This window comes from Syzygium oleosum, unplaced genomic scaffold (genome assembly GCF_021117445.2).
Source record: "Syzygium oleosum isolate NSW1041296 unplaced genomic scaffold, Sole_v2.1 Sole_v2.26, whole genome shotgun sequence".
In the NCBI taxonomy this organism is placed as follows: domain Eukaryota; kingdom Viridiplantae; phylum Streptophyta; class Magnoliopsida; order Myrtales; family Myrtaceae; genus Syzygium; species Syzygium oleosum.
The window spans coordinates 3,098,510-3,115,521 of NW_026607510.1; the positions used below are offsets into that span (position 1 = coordinate 3,098,510).

At 37.9% G+C, this 17,012-nt stretch overlaps 1 protein-coding gene and 2 long non-coding RNA genes across 3 annotated transcripts; 1 reads left to right on the forward strand and 2 right to left on the reverse strand.

Moving 5' to 3' along the window:
* Positions 1-174: 174 nt before the first annotated feature.
* On the reverse strand, positions 175-1,741 carry LOC130135013 (uncharacterized). Its single transcript, XR_008814511.1, has 3 exons — positions 1,659-1,741; positions 1,413-1,558; positions 175-820 (listed from the first exon to the last, which is right to left on the reverse strand). It is a non-coding gene; the product is annotated as an uncharacterized LOC130135013 (long non-coding RNA).
* Positions 1,742-2,480: 739 nt separating this feature from the next.
* Positions 2,481-3,841, forward strand: LOC130135011 (uncharacterized). The gene is made up of 2 exons (XR_008814507.1): positions 2,481-2,954; positions 3,007-3,841. It is a non-coding gene; the product is annotated as an uncharacterized LOC130135011 (long non-coding RNA).
* A 1,449-nt stretch (positions 3,842-5,290) lies between these two features.
* On the reverse strand, positions 5,291-6,307 carry LOC115664869 (uncharacterized). The gene has a single exon (XM_030586752.2). The coding sequence runs from the start codon at positions 6,305-6,307 to the stop codon at positions 5,291-5,293; it is 1,017 nt and encodes a 338-aa protein (XP_030442612.1).
* Between the last annotated feature and the right edge of the window lie 10,705 nt (positions 6,308-17,012).

Here is a 17,012-nt window from a genome sequence, read left to right on the forward strand (position 1 = left end):
CTTTTTAACTCACACTACTTTATATATATCGTAAGCCAGCGTAAGCATTGTCCTTCTAGCAAGACTAGAACTTTTCTCCCAAGATATACTACAAACACTAGACTAGATATATTCAAATGACTCGCAAGACTAAGCAAAAGTACATAAACAAATGAAGTAAATCAAGCATAAGGAGCAAGGAAAGAGAATTTGCCTGGTCGACTTATAGTGGTTCGGCCCAAATTCAGTGCCTACATCCACTCCCCGAGCCTCGCCAGGAGTTTGAATCCACTATCTCAAAAAAGAAATTTACAATTTGGTAAATGAGGAGCCAAATACTCCACCACAACTTGAATTCGTAACTTGTACAGAGTGAGTGTCTCCCAATAGTGCAATACCAAGCCATTTGCACAACCTGTTTCAGCAAATCCCCAACAAAATACCAGTGTTCTGCCTGCTTAAAGAAACTCAAGAGAGACCTCACTATGCGTGGAAATAACCTAAACAAAAGCTAGCCATTTGCGCCTTCAAAACCAGTTCGCTTGAAACGGGTTGGTCGACTGATTCGAGGGACATGGCGACCGGGTAAATATTGTTTCCACAGCCTATCGGGTACAAGTGACCATCCAATAGGACGAGGCATCCGGTCATGACTTGATCTGCTCTCCTTCAGCTCAAGTTGTTCCAGTTCTTAGTCAGTCCTTCGCAGGAGCGTAACTATCCCGAACCATCTCTTGGCTGCCTATGTAGCTGGCATATACATTGAATGAGTCGGGTACCGGGTACATCGCTCGCTGTCCGTCTGGTTTAGTGGCTCGCCATGCATTTGGGAACGAAACACCTTGAAAAGCAACATATAAAAATGGTTCAAGCTACATTGACTTCTGGAACAACTGTCAGAACAACTTCCGAGTAATGGTTATATGATCTTATCAACAGTATGAAATAGCAATACAATTTCCTTGTTCCACATGATTGGATAACAACAACTATCCGGGAATCACAACACTGATGTTCCCTCCAAACATTCGTTTACATGCAGGTGCAAGCAGCTTGTGACAAATCGATTCCTTCTTTATGAACAAGGCTAAAAAAATCAGCTAGTTTTGGTGCTATATGCAAAACATTATAAGAGTCATCCATAAAGACTAAGACATAAAAAGAAGACTATCTGCGGAGCATTGTACGTGATTTTGGGATTTTTCACTAAGTAATATTTGCAGGACTCAAAAGGCACGAGGAGATGGAAAATCTTTTTATGATGTATAACTGGCAATCTTCCTACTCTAGTTGCTGTTCTTCGAAAGTTCCATTTTCACACGTCCCGATCCGAATCTGACGAGGTCCGGAGAAATCCATAATAAGCGAAAGAATTCGGTAGTTAAGGTAAGTTCACGCGTGAGAGAACGAGAATCACCGAGAACAAGGCATACCAATGATTACATCTGTAATGTCGCCGAGCACATTTTTTGACAGCATCTTCAATGCATGCCCAGCAGCAAGAACCTACCAGAAGGCCCTCTTGATTCAGTCATCAACCAATAAATCTCGACCGCTTTGACGAACCTTCCATTTCTACCTATAAGAATCAGATCAGCACGCGACCACTTCCTTAAGGCAAAAAGAGATGATAAATTGAGCAGATGAAGGAAATGAGAAGCATCACTATGTTTCCTCACCCAGCATCAAGAAAAGTGGCATTGCCACGAATCTCTCACAAAAGACGTCGACCCAGCATCAAGATGGCCCTCGGTCGACGGCGGCGAGGGTTGCCCGCGCCCGGATCGGCGAGGGCGACCCTCGCTCGACTGCGGCGAGGGTGGCCCGCGCCCAGATCGGCGAGGGCAGCCCTCGCTCGACGGCGTCCTTATAGAATCGCCACACTATCAAACAAAGACGAGAACAGAAAGGCGTACCGGCGGCTTTCGACTGGCTAGGGCTTCGCTGCGAGTGACGGGGGTGCTGGCCGGTGCTTTGAGACGGTCTCCAGACGACGGAGGATGGAGGAGGAGCTGAAGCCACGGCTTGAAAGGAAAGAAGAGGCAATAAGTAAATTTTAGGGTTTCTCTACCTTTCCGTTTCTTTTTTTGTTTCCTTGTTTCTATTTCTGTTTTTTGTTTCTAGAAATAAAAAAGTAGATTTTTATCTACTTCTTATTTCTGTTCTAAATCTATTTCCTGATCACTTTTCTATTTCGAAAAATAAAAAAATCAACTGACGTTACCAAATGGAATGGATTTTTGTTCTTTTTTTGTTTTGGGAACAAAAGAACAGAAAAATAGAAAAGTAGAAACTTTATCAAACGCGCCCTTAAATTGCAAGATCCTGATTAGCATTTCCGCGTTAGGTAACAACACAACATATCCAATTCTTATGCATATACTATTTTTGAAAAAAGTTATATTTCATAATGGAACCTAGTTTAATAAAAAAAAATGTACGTATGGATTGTATTTTGAAATATCCATATAAAAAGAAGACTAAAAGTTATATTTCATGATGGGTGAAATGTATGCTTTTTAATTCGTATAATTTCATATGTTCTACTTGTCATAGAAATCCATTCTAAAGTGAGCTACCCTTGGGGCACTGTTGTGGCATTTTAACCATTTACACGAGGTGAATTGTCAAAACTAGTTTGGAGACTGGGCTAACGTTTGTCCCTCATTTCTCCATATAAGATTGCATCAAGCGCCTTTTAGTGAATATGACCATCGTATAGATTGACTATGAGAAATGAGATCACTTAGAACTGGAGAAGAACGAGCCCTGTATTCTGTTGCAATTCGGAAATCTCATTAAACGAATGAGAAGTGCTTGATGTTCTTTTTATCCTTGTATATATGTAGATAGATTTCCAGATGGGATCTGATAATTATGCATCTTGTGCTTGACTTGTTCCTGGATATACTGTTGATTTGTGGAGAAGGGACTGTTGCGAAGTAATGGGAGATTGGGAACTAAACCCTTTTATAGTCAGGCAGGGGATACAGTTGACCATTTTTGCAGGATCTGATTCTATATAAGTTAGCGGGGGTGTTTAATGTGGTGCTGAGTACCTGTGGAGGGCTTAGGTGCTTGATGACATGTTAATTGGAATCTTCAAATCATGTTTTCTTTTTTTCTTATTCCTTTCACCTATTTTTTTCTGTTGATATCTTGTTACGTAACATGTAAAGAGGATCCTTGTCACTGAGCCTACTTATTGGCTAAGGCCCAGCTGCTGTTATTGTTACATTCCCCAATCCCATATAATATATTGAATGATTATCATGTATTTTCCTGCATTGCTATCCATGTTTAACCTCAGTATTGTTCAATTATTGATGTTGACCTTCAAGTTACTGTCAAATACTACTCAATGCTGATGCATCATCTTGCTTCACTGTACCTATTCCTCGCTTTGGCAAAGATCTATTAAGGCCAATGAACTCACCCAATGTAGCTTGTCTTGGACAAATTAAGAAAACATTATAGAGCAGTTAATACGGTTTAGCTTGTATGCCAATATACTGAATGCTCAGTTATGCTTATATTGCAGGAGATCACTGAGTTTTCGTGAAGTGTATGTCGCACTGTGTTGTTTACCGGGCAATGGATGTTTGTGGGCTTCCTGGAGCAATGTAGGCGGGTTGCATTCACATCAAGGGCCCTTTGAGGAAGCAGAGTACATAGTCTTGTGTATACTGTCACTGTATATATCTGATGAACACAGATAGAAGCAGCTGTTTCTTTCTTTCATTCTGTGAGTGCAGACTAGTTCCAACACCAATTTTTTTGACTCCTGTACCTTATATCAGAAGGACCTGTCTTTTATCCGCTGTTAGTTTATGAAAGACCCCAAACAATATGCTTTTGGTCAGTTTGGCTGATTTTAAGGAGCATTAGAGTAGATCACTGCGGTTGTGTAGCGAAAACTTCCTGTAGCTTTCTTCTTTCTGTTAGACGTTGAGCGAAAGTTGCTAATATTTTGAAGAAGGCAGAGCTTTTTATGATGATGAAAATGATGCAGATGCATCACTGTGTAAATGATTGTCTTTCCTGAAAAGCCCGCTTTAGGAATACAAATCAGTAGATTAATTCAATGACCACAACCTACGTATAAGCGCTCCACGTGCAGTTAGCTCCAATTCTCCTTTTATTTGTGAGATCATATCACAAATAACTTGTCTATAGGATTATATTGACCTTATATAACATGGTACACTTTCTATTATGTCAATACGCATACGAGGAAATGCTGAATGAGTTCACAAAAAGTGAATTGATTGTAACTTAAAGTTTCGACTTCATTCCTTTTTAATTGGGACGAAAATATTCAAGCCCATATTGAGGTATTGAATGACAATTTATATAAAAAAAAAGAGACAAGATTTGACGTATCAAACTGAAATGACTAAAATAGTAATTAACGTAAGAACTCACACTTATAAGGTAATCGAAATTATAAATAGTTGAATAGCATAAATGACTAAAATATTTTTATAGGAAAAGAAAAGAAAAAAAGAAAAGAAAAAAAGAAGAAAAAACAGAAAATCGAGCCATGAATAAAAAGCAAAAAAAAAAAAAAGAAGAAGAAGAAGAAACCGAAAACTGATTCGAACCGAACCGAACCAAATCAGTTTTTCGGTTCGGTTCCAATTCGGTTCGAGCGAGTTTCGGTTCGGTTCAGGAGTGCTTCCTTAGCTGTTCAGTTCGGTTCGATTTTTCAAGAAAACCGAACCGAACCGTTTACAGCCCTAGTCTCTACGACATGATTGTGCATATTTCATCAATACATGATGTTAGAGAATCATTGAAAAAGTTATGCAACACAAGACCCTTTATATGATAAACTGATTGTTAGAAATTTAACTATAGCGGAAGATTGAAGATTCCGATTATTCATGTATAAACAAAATCATGCATAATCAGAATCATTTGTGGAAATGTGAAGAATCTGTACTAACCTCCAAGATCAATGAATAAAAGATTGATCTTAAAAATTATGAAAGGGTTTGGCTTAGACGATCTATTTATATCCCAATTCATACCCTTATAGATAACTTCTCCCAAGATAGTTATCTTAATATTGGACGATCATAGTTATCACGTATTTGAATGCTCTCAATAAACATCGATGAAATTAATTAATGTGGGCAATAATAAACTAAATGTGGGATCACATTATAGATAATACAATTATAACACTGACAACGTTAGAGAATCAATAAAACAATTTCATCACTAAAGAATTATAGCTCGTCTCTTACAGGTAAATGAAAATCACAGAAGCAGAAACTATTTATCATTACGAAAGTAAAAGAACCTATCAGGCATGAAGTTGCTCAAGCAGGACAGGTTTCTGGCCTTCAGTGGGACAATCTCCAAGATTGACCTCGAGATGATCAGGCAAGGAGGAGTTGTCAATGTTCTCATGGTGGTAGGACTTGCAGACGAAGTAGATCACTGTCTGCGCGACCAAATCGAAGAGCACCACCATCAACAGCAGCAACAAGCAGATCAGCCCAACACCAATCTTGATTCCTGTAGGAACGAAGTTCAAGACCACAAAGCACTCAAACAATGCCTGAACCAGCATGGCGCACACCAAGACACCAAGAAAACACCAAATCGACAGACCCATCTTGCCCTTTATCAGCCTCTTGCTCTTCACCATCGCCTTCCTTCCATACGCATCTTCAAGAACCGAGATCACGCTCGCCAGTTGCCAAATCATGGTGATATAAACAAACCCGATGACGTACAAGATCAAGAGGATGACCGCCACGGCAATCCCAAGTGCAGGGCCAACTGAATACTTCCTCACGATGACAAGCCATGCGATCAAGAGCCCAACAGCCACAGCATTGTACACAAAGAAGATTCCGAAGCTCCAGAAAAAAGTGACCATGAGCCTCTTCCACACTCTGGGCACAACACTCATGATCTTCTTGAAAGTAACCTGCTTGGCGGCGTAAACGCAGGCCACTGTGGAGACAACTGCCGAGGTCGAATGCAGAGACGAGATGAAGATGAAGATGAAGTGCAGAGAGAAGATGAAGTGCAAGATGAAGTAGCCGAGCCTAACGAGCCAGAACGCGACCCACTCCTTCTTGAGCTTGCGAGACAGGTTCCTGTACTTCGGGTCGTCCACCCAGACGTCGTTCCGGGTGATCTCGTGGTCGAAAATATTGAAGGAGTGGGCGAGGAAGATGACGCAAAGAGGGAGGATGAGTGCGAGCGTGATCTGGGCGAAGATCTTCCTCCATTTGAGGATGATCTTGGAGGTCTCTCGGTAGACGCCGAGGAACCCAAGGAATTGCAGCTCGTTCTGGTCTCTCTCCATCGTTGCTTTCGCACGGAGGAATCAAGAACGAGTGAAATGATCGAGTCTAGAGAGACTGTGATACTTCTTGAAGGAGAACGAGCGAAGAGATTCAGAGACTCGAGACACTTATAAAGGCTCTTGACAAGAACAAACACAGAGTGAAACGAGAAGCGAAGATAGCGATGCCGTCACGTCAAGAGTGGGGGTAAGAAGAGAGGAAGACTTTGAAATTTCAACGGGTCAACCTTGTTTCTTCACATTCGGACTTCTTCATGCGATTTCTTCCGCCATAATTGACTGTGCTTGAATAAGAGAACCAAGATTTTGGCTCACTTTCTTGATTTAGCATTGATTGGAGCACGAAACGCGTGGATGGGCTTTGGCCTTTTCCTCGCTTTTGGTGGCCATGTAATTCAATTCAATTCAGCCGAGTCGATGCAAATTGGTGTCCGCGTCAAAGGGGTGCAATAACGTGGAAAGTGGGTGCGCTACTTGGCCTGGCTTAAGAAATTTCCTTGATATGCAAACGTATATACGTACCAAGTCGAGAGGTTTGTTTAAAAATATTTGTGCCGCGCAGACACGTGGCACTTCGAACATGCACTAAGTGTCATCGGCTACGATCTGCCTCTCACACTATACAAAGAGGCAGCGCAAAAGTCTGAGAGAGGGAGAAAATAGAGTTAGAGTTAGAGTTGGACATACCAAGTGAGCGTTATACGAAAGTTGTGGCACTTGTAATGTCATTGTCCTCATTTATTTTATAAAGATAGGTTGTACAGACCGAGATCAAAGAGATGTGACAAGAACTTGCTTGATTTGCTTAGGATTTCCTATCGTAATAACTTATACCTCTTTTTATTAGACTTTTTTTATGAACTAGACTGAGCGAAAAAACAGGGAAGTCTGCTGGTATAAGCATGTGGTAGAGCCAAAGCTCTGGCTTCTCAAGCTAGAGGCTACTTAGTAAGGGCTGGTGTAACAGAGAAGGGAATGCATTTTTGGAATCTAAATGGTGCCCAACACATGTTTGTTATCTTCAGTTCTAGAGTATATATGGCTTGTCACTTATACATTTTTTTCCTCTTTATCTAAATTGAGTAGACCTAGCATAAACCTCAAGTACTCTTTGACATAATTTTAATACTTCCTTATTAGAATACAGTAATTGTTCCTTTCCATATTACAATATGTTAATAAATGTGAGCCTCGTGTGAACTCGGGACAGCACCCTTGTGTGTTTTATTCTTGAATCTTGATCACCCTTCACATCCTTTCCGTTTAATTTCAATTCATTTATAACTGAATTATATGAATTTTGTTAAGAAGTTCACCAGCTTATTTGTTGAGTAAGCAAATAGGAAAGCATTATAATTTTCAATGCCTAATTATCTTTTTCATTTGCATAATCAATGTTTACAGAGTCAAACACATTTCCATTAAGTATGTTTAACCAGTTCCCAAGGGTATTCGTGAACAAGACACGAAGCAAAAAGCCTGTCTTGCTTGAATTTGTGCTCGAATCAACGTACTTCAGCATATTCTATTTATATAAATAAATATTTGTTTTGAAAATACATATACCATTTTGCAACATCTATATATAATTAATTCGATGAAAAAATCATTTATGATTGCATGTATTTTTGCAATAAATTATTAAAATAATTATTTATGCAGGGAAAAAGATATCACCAGTGCTATAATACTTTATACGGCGCTCACTTTAATATCAAAAAAAATTTAGTGATCATTTGAGTGCCACATTTGAGAAAAATCGAACACTTCAGCATCTCCAACAATATATTCCGACATAATTTTTTTTATTGAATTTTTAAGTCTGACGTGGCATTTAAAAAAAATTAAGTCATTTTACGGCGCTCACTTCAATAGCAAAAAAAATTTAGCGATCATTTGAGTGCCACATTTGAGAAAAATCTAACACTTCGGTGTCTCCAACAATATATTCCGACATAAATTTTTTTTATTGAATTTTTAAGTCTGACGTGGCATTTAAAAAAATTAAGTCCAATGTGAACAAATCCCTTGGTCAAATCCTCCGTGAAAACTGCCCTATCCCGTCATCTTCTTCATTTTCATGTTCATGTTCATCTTCAGCTAACAATTTTAACTTTCATACAATTTTTTCTTCTTTTTCTTTTCCAATCAGTTTCTTAACCACTGTCTCTGTGCAAAAGGAAAAAAATTTCCATCAAATTCTCTCTCTCTCACTAAAGTTGTGATGCATAGTTCGTGAATCTGCAATTAGTGGATGGTTTTTATGGTAGCCGTGATTTTACTGCTGTGTGGTCCTTATTCTACATGATTTTGGTTACATCAACATTGAAACCCGTTTTCCTAAGAAATAAAAGTGTAAAATCAAAAGGTAAGGGATAATGGCACAAACAGTCCATGAATTTTGGCTTAATGTGTAATTTGATCCTTAAACTTTTAATTTATTTGATGTAGTCCATGAACTTTAGCTTAATGTTCAATGTGGTCCCTAAATTTTTAATTTGTTCAATTTGGTCTCTAAAATTTTGATATATATTCAATTCAGTCTCTGAACTATATGAAAATGTTCAATGTAGTCTCTGAACTTGAATTAATGGAAGGACTACATTGAACATTTTCATATAATTCGGGGACTTAATTGAAATGTACCAAAAGTTCAGGGATGACATTGAACACATTAAAAGTTCAGGAGCTACATTGCACATTGGATTAAAGTTCAGAGACTACATTGAACAAATTAAAAGTTCAGAGACCAAATTACACATTGGGCCAAAGTTCAGGGACTGTTTGTGTCATTTTCTCAAAAGGTAAAGAAGAAACAAGAGCAAAACAATTTTTATTCCACTTATTCATCTATCCATTTCCCCAAAAATTCTGAAAGTGATTTGCCCCAATTTGAAATATTAGAGTTAGGGTTCACATTGAAATTTTCCCCAATTCATTAATTTGGGGCAACTAGATGCTCAAACAACATCGTTTAGGTCCAATAATGCCAACTTCACTTTGCTGGTGAGCCACCTTGGGTGGTCTATATTAAAAAAATGTCTTAAGCAAATCACCAATGATACTAAAGTGATCGTTTTTTAATCAAAGTGGCACTCAAGTGATTGAGAGAAAAGTTTTAGTACTAAAGTGAGTATCATACAAAAGTTACGACACTTCTAATATCCTTTTACAAATTCATGCATATATAGATTCTATTTTGAAATATCTAATAAAAAATGAGGTTGAAAATTATATTCGATGATTGTGCATATCTAATAATAGGACTAATATCACAAAAAATATCAAATTGATACCACGCGCCACATTTATCCTAAACTAATTTTTGTTTTAAAAAAAATCTCAAACCGGTATATCTATGACAAATCTACTAAAATTTTAAGACAGAGTGGGGCAAGATTAGGGGTTTTACCAGATTTTCAAAAGGTGAGGGTGATCATAGGGAAAAATTAGCAAATTTCCTAATCTCGGTTCATTTTTTCAAAATGACGTTTGGGAGTCCTAATCATATTGAATTTTCACGTTGGATCCATGTCACATGCTGATCATCCGAGTTGTTTGCCATGTATGTTTCTATGTTAGCAATCAAAAGAGGATATTGGACAGACGCTAATGAAGGATAGACTTGTTAGGTTGTACCAAATTAGGTTTTTTTGTGACTTAAAAATTAATTTGGCGTAAATGTAGCACAAATATATCGATATAAAAATTTTTACAGCACAAAATTAGTTTGGGGTAAATGTGGCTTTGTGATATCAATTTTTGATAATATGAACATTAGCAAATTGACAGAAATATTTCATCAATACTTTAAAAAGTCTCTGCGACGCTTGGGGGAATCATTAAAAAAAGTTATCCAACACGACACCCTCTTCTGGATAATTAAATGACATTAGAAGATCAATAATAAAAATTCATTAGTATAGAACTATAGCTCTTCTGTTACAGATAAAAAAATATTAATATATATTTATTACTAAAATAAAAGAACACGTGGTATTATAGTGTATTAAACTGCCAAATCACATGATTGTGTATATTTTATGAATAAATATGACTAAAAACATATTCAGTGATAACCCTTATGGTTAAATGCATAAGTCACCTCATTTTGCAGTTTACATATTTTTGAAAGAGGTGAATATTATATATGTATATATATTTTGGACAAAATATGTATATATATTTGAAAAATAAATTATATTAGACAACTATATATAATATGACAACTCAAATAAATGATATTAAAGGATTATTAGATATAGTACACGTTTTTCTACACATAGATGAATAGTAAAAAGTCAATATATAGTTTGGAAAATGTATGAACCATACTTACATAACGTTTATAGAAGAAATATATTTGCAATAAATTATACAATCGTTTCCATATTCTATAAAGAGACATGACTAAATACATAATTAATAATGGATCTTAAAGTTAAATGCTATTAATCCTACCAAAAAAAGTTAAATGTTATTATTATAGATAACTCTAATGTCGACAAGGATGTAAAACAAACTTAAGGGTTCGTTACTTTAAGGTTTAAATTATTCATATTTGATTAAGTGGATCATATATACTCAATGACCATAATTCTATCACTTTATAATTGATGAGAATAAATTTTGAGTTAATGATTACAATAAGTTTGTGGATGAGTTTTGAAGGAACTTTAGCATTATATGGATTTCGATAAGTCTTGAAGAAAATCTTGCAATAAAATATGCTTCAGTTATAACATATCTTGCGAATAAGTGACTATTATAAAATTATAACAATGAATTGAAAATCAACAAAAAAAGTTACCTAGGATTTCAAAAAAAGTTATTAGGAAAAAATTTGTTTAGATGTTGTGTCACCAAGAAAGATAAGACAAATAAATATTATATCACGTGTAATGAACCTAACTACATTCGGTAATGATAACTAAGACTTCATGTTGATAATTTTCATAACAAGTATCGTTTCTCCAAATAAATCAGATAAATAGGTATAATTTGGACTCATTGAAGGAAAAATAAGGCAATTTCAATCAACTTTGTAAAGGGATCAAAACAATGCCGATCAATATCAATCGTAGCCAAGGCCCCGTTTGGTTCAGCATTTGGAATGCTCATTTGGGCTCTAAAGTCCCTTGGCCAAATGCAAATAGTGTTTGGCAACTTTTTTTACTCACTTTGGGGAGATGCAATTGCATTTGGAATGCTTTCCAAGGGACTTTTGGCCAAAGCAAGGGTGGAGGTACTTTGGGAAGTTGCATTTTCGGAATGCAACTTGCATTGTTCATCACCATTGTTCATCTTCTCTAAACCGAGGTCCGGCGGCCGACGACCGCTGCCTGAGGGCTAGCCCGACCACGGCGACCACCGCCTGGGGGTCGCGCGACCCCGGCGACAGTCGCCTGGGGTCGCCGGACCTCTGGCGTCTTCGGGGTCGCGCGACCCAGGCCAAGCGTTGCCTGGGTCGCGCGACCCTGGCTACCGCCCAAGGTCCGGCGACCCCAGGTGACGGTCGCCGGGGTCGCGCGACCTTAGGCGGAAGTGGCCGGCGACCAAATCTGGCCGTTGGCGGTTGGCCAGCGACCAGATCTGGCCGGTGGTGGTGGCTGGTGGTTTAGCTCCACCGGAGCTTTTTTTTAAAAAAAAAAATATTAGCAAAAGTCCTTTAGCCCAAGTTGATTTTAAAAAATATTTACCAAACACTGCTTGCATTTCAGAAAACCCCTTTAGCCTAAAGGTATTTGTATTCCCCCAAATGCATTCCCCCAAAGTCGAACCAAACGGGCCCCAATAGAGTGTGTCTACACACTAAAAATATTTTTAATATTGCCCGTTCGAGTAATTTTAATATTTCTGATTTTTTTGTTTAACTGTTATTACTATTCCAAAATATACTTTTATAGCATTGACAATTTCAATGGATAGTCTCCATTCCACATTAAGATGTATATTCTTGAAACTTTTACAATTTTTAAGCAATAGTACACGCTCTTTTCAATTTAATATTAGTTTTGCTCATAGAGATATTAAATTATGAGGCCGCCAATATTTCACTATCGTGACATGAATGTCTAAATAACATATCCAATATAGTAATCGGAGATCATGTTAAAACCAAATTCAATTTTATTAGTATAAAAAATAACTAGCTTTAAGTATAAACAGATGCAAAATATATTAACAACCAACTGTTGGCAACAAAATTTGAACAAGAAAAGGTGGGAATATTTGAATATTCTTGGTATAAAAATAAATCAAGGGAATTCTACTTATGCATTTTTAGTGAAAGTAATATTGTGAATTTCTTTGAAAATACAAATTGAATATTGCATATTTCGGCAAGATATCCAAGCATTCTTTTTGCGATACATTGTCATGATGGTGATATCCATGAACTCTTCTTTAAAAAAAGGATAGACAACAAATAGTTTACTAAATAGATTAGGGAAATTTCCCAGAAAAAGAAAGAAAACTGAAAAATATGGAATTGGAAGATGAATTTGAAGAAATTACCTCTAATTCTCTATAAACTAAGAGGAGCAAATGGAAATCATTCAATTCCACACAAATAGCTTGCTTGCCTTTTCCACACCAAGTCGATCGCACGAAGGTGAAGATTCTAACAAATGGAGGAAAGCTATCATAAAATTAATTTATATTAAATTTACGTGCTTTAAATGTTACACGCACTCATATATGATTCAATAAATTAATTTCAAATTTAAGTCTCGCGTTTTCTTTTAATCGGCAGATATACCTACACGATAGGCTTTGGATTCATTTCAAGGAAAATTTCTCGTGTAAACTCCAGTGGAGAACTTGATTGACGTCGATATTTATTTCGTTACAATTTGCTGCCTATTATTACTCTTACCGAAATTCATGTTGACACCAACATTTAGAATCATATAATACATAACATGTATAGTTTCAGACCCGTCCTACACACATGCATCTTGCCAGCTTGAATAAAATATCTAAGGCAAAAGAATACTACAAGTGCCATAACTTGTGTACGACGCTCACTTTGGTGCCATAAGTTTTTTTTGGATCACTTTAGTGTTAAAATTTTTGAAAAACGATCACTTAAGTGCCAACTCCGGTGCCGTACATAATTTTTCGCCAGAAATCCGACGTGGCATTTTTTTTATTAATTTCTGAAGCTGACGTGGCTCGCCGGAGATTGGCACTTAAGTGATCGTTTTTCAAAAATTTTAGCACTTAAATGATCGTTTTTAAAAAATTTTAGCACTTAAGTGATCGTTTTTCAAAAATTTTAGCATTGAAGTGATCCAAAAAAAACTTATAACACTTAAGTGATCGTTTTTCCTCCGACTTGGCACCAAAGTGATCCGAAAAAAAGTTATGGCACCAAAGTGATCTCCGTACACAAGTTATGGCACTTATAGTGTCCTTTTGCCAAATATCTAATATATATTAGGGTTCAATTCCACAAATAGTCAAATGTTAATACCATATTTGAGAAATATCTTTGCACCCGCAATAAAAATAGATAGAAAAGAACAGCACCAATGAATTTCAAATGCAACAGATAACTACAAGGGAGGAAAAGTAGTCTGATACGCATTCCAAGTGTCATCACACTTCGTTTTGCCTAAGAAGCACATAGAAAAGACTTTAGTAAGAGCGCAATGCATCGACCTCTTTGAATTCATCTCGCCTCTTTTTATTCACAACAGGTATGAATCAAAGGGTACTAATTAACCCCTCAAATTCCGATTATAAAAAAGAATTGATGAACCCCGAAATTCCTACTTAGGCGAGCCGCTTGGAGTTAAGCTCGCCTCTCATCTTATGCACGAGATTTTTGAGATATTTCATAGATTAAACATATCTATCTAAGTAAATTTTCTCGTCCTTAAAAAAAAAAAAAAAAGAATCCCTCGTATAAACCATTCTCAACTCATATGGCACTTTTCATTTATTAACATGCTCTGTTGCTCATTCTATATATAAAAAAAAAACTCACATATGCATCATGCACATTGAGAATCTACTGGTCCAGGTCAAGGCCCAGGCTGGGTGGCCCTCTTGCCACCGCTAGTCAACTCTCTCTCTCTCTCTCTCTCTCTCTCTCTCCCTCACATGGTGCAACTTAGGCTCCATGATTTTTCCTTGTCTGCCGCAGGATTGCAAAGAGACTCATTTGAGCCACAGATAGTTCTGAAGATAAATTTACATTTTACAGGGACTTCCAAGTTTTACTTTGCAACAGGACCCTTTTAAGGATACTTTATATTACGGGGAGGATGGGGTCGATTCGATTTCGGGTGATATCGATATAGGTTATCTTTGGATTCGAGACAATTGCTTGGTAATCAAAGACTCGTGTCGAGGTCAGTGGCATGAACTTCTTTTACCAAGTGGGGTTTTAAAGTTCTTGCCTCCTTTCTCCGGTCCTAGACAACCAATACAAGGTAGAGGGCTGAATTAGATTTAATGCTTTTTCGAAGGACACAAGTATCCCTTTGATATATAGATCCACTCAACTAAAGAAGCAATTTGTCACCGATGCTTAACCGACCTTAGCCATAATTATCATTATTCTTTGACCACGTTACCTACTTCTTGACGGTATGGGTCAAAACACCTAATGCGGGTATTGACCAATCTTGGGAAAATTACCAAAAAAGTCCTAAACTTTTTGCAATTGTGCCAATTCAGTCCTAAACCTTTTGCAATTGTGCCAATTCAGTCCATCCGGCCACTTTTGGCCTGCTAGCACTAACGTGGACACTGGCCGGCTGATGTGGCAATATTTTAATAAATTTTTATTTAATTTTTCGAATTTTTTTTTCTTTTTTTCTTTTCCCTATCTTCTTCCTCGATCACCGGTCCGGCAACCGGTGACCGGCGAGAGGCTAAGGCCGGTGAGTTCCACCTCACCGACACTAGCGAGGGCAAGCCTCGCCGTCGCCGGGCGAGGTCAAGCTCGCCCAGCGATGGCGAGGTCGACCTTGCTTGGCGACGGCAAGGCCGCCCAGATCTGGCCAGATCTTGCCCATGGCCGGCGAGGTCGAGCCTCGCCATGGCCGGGCGAGGCCTCGCCCAGATCTGGCTAGACCTCGCCGTCGCTGGGCAAACTCGGCCTCGCCTAGCGACGGCGACGCCGCCCAGATTTGGCGAGACCTCGCCGTCGCCGGGCGAGTTCGACCTCGCCTGGCCATGGTGAGGCTCGACCTCGCCCGACGACGGCGAGGTCTCGCCAGATTTGGGCGGCCTCGCCGTCACCGGGCGAGGCCGACCTCACCATGATCAGGCGAGGCCTCACCCAGATCTTTGTACCGTTTTGGATTATAAGCTATTCTAAGGGGAGGGGGAACTCCGACATGGGACAAGAATTTCAAATATGGGTGTCCCCTTTACTATCAACTTTTGTGATCATGCACTGTTATCAATTATTCCACACCTCCCAAAAAGAGAAAGGGGAAAAAAGGAGGAAAAGACAAGGACACAACCTCAAGCTCTAAATGGCTAATGTCATTGTGATTTATGTATATACACATACGGAGAATATATGACAATCACTATTCACCATTATTTCATTACCAATTCCAAAAGGGTTGATCGTCCATCCTTTTGAGCTTCGACACTAGTGTGTGCCCCCGTGAATAATGGTCCTACCTACCCCAAACATTATCATCCCACTTTAGTGGGTGATTGACTAATGGTATGACTCACCTTTATTTATCTCAAAAGAAAGATCTTTCCTAACTAGCCCCAACAACTTTTATACTGGAGTCACCAAGCTTCTCATTGATATAAGAAATAAGCTTCAATTTGGCAAAAGATAAAGCCTAGCCATGTACAGCATTAGGAGCATTTCCCAGCCCGACGGCAAAAAAAGAAAGGAGAGAAAGAAAAAGAAAAACAAAAAGGGCCAATAATATGAATTTATAGATTTAATTAAAAGATCTTGTATCACCATTTGTAATTTCTAACTTTATTCCATTATTTTAAATTTAAATTGGAAATGTTGATACTAAATGAATTGGTCAACTTCTCCAAATCCACAAATCTCAACGATTGGCGTTTTTAAGACCGGAAACATATATAAAATTTGCACCACCCTTTGGCCTTGTGAATAATTACTATTCGATAAATAGAGGGTCGATGGAGCAACAATTATAAACACACAACGTTGCATTTTCTTTGTTAGCTGTCCGAAGAGAAACACAGACCTATATTCTTGACTGTATTCCACTTTCTTTTCTTTTTTTTTTTGGTAAACATAAGGTACAAAACTAAGTAAATTAAAGTCTAAAGTCTACAACCCCAACTTTATCACTAAGCAAAACATGAGATAATTCTCTAGAAGGCTACAAGTAGAATTTAGTATCCAATCGCTTCACTAGGCCACATCAGCGGGCCGATTGCCTTTCCAAAAAATATGATGTATTTTGAACTTAAAATGAGAGCCCAATAGTTTTCTGATATCTTCAAGTAGCGTTGGTCCAGTTTTATCTGCTATACTCTATTGGGGTTAACAAGTTTGGTGATAATTTTAGAGTCTATCTTAATGACGAGTTTATGAAAATTATGTTGCTTTGCGATGGTAAGTCCCAACCATAGTGCCCATAGTTCTGCTTGTAAAGAAGAACTTATTCCGATAAAATGAGGTTAAATCGCCAAGTCAGTCACCCCATTCATTTCGGAATAATCTTCTGGCTCCTGCAAGTCC

Bases quoted from the DNA above. Each gene is read 5' to 3' on its own strand.
- LOC115664869 (XM_030586752.2), bottom strand. From the start codon at position 6,307: ATGGAGAGAGACCAGAACGAGCTGCAATTCCTTGGGTTCCTCGGCGTC.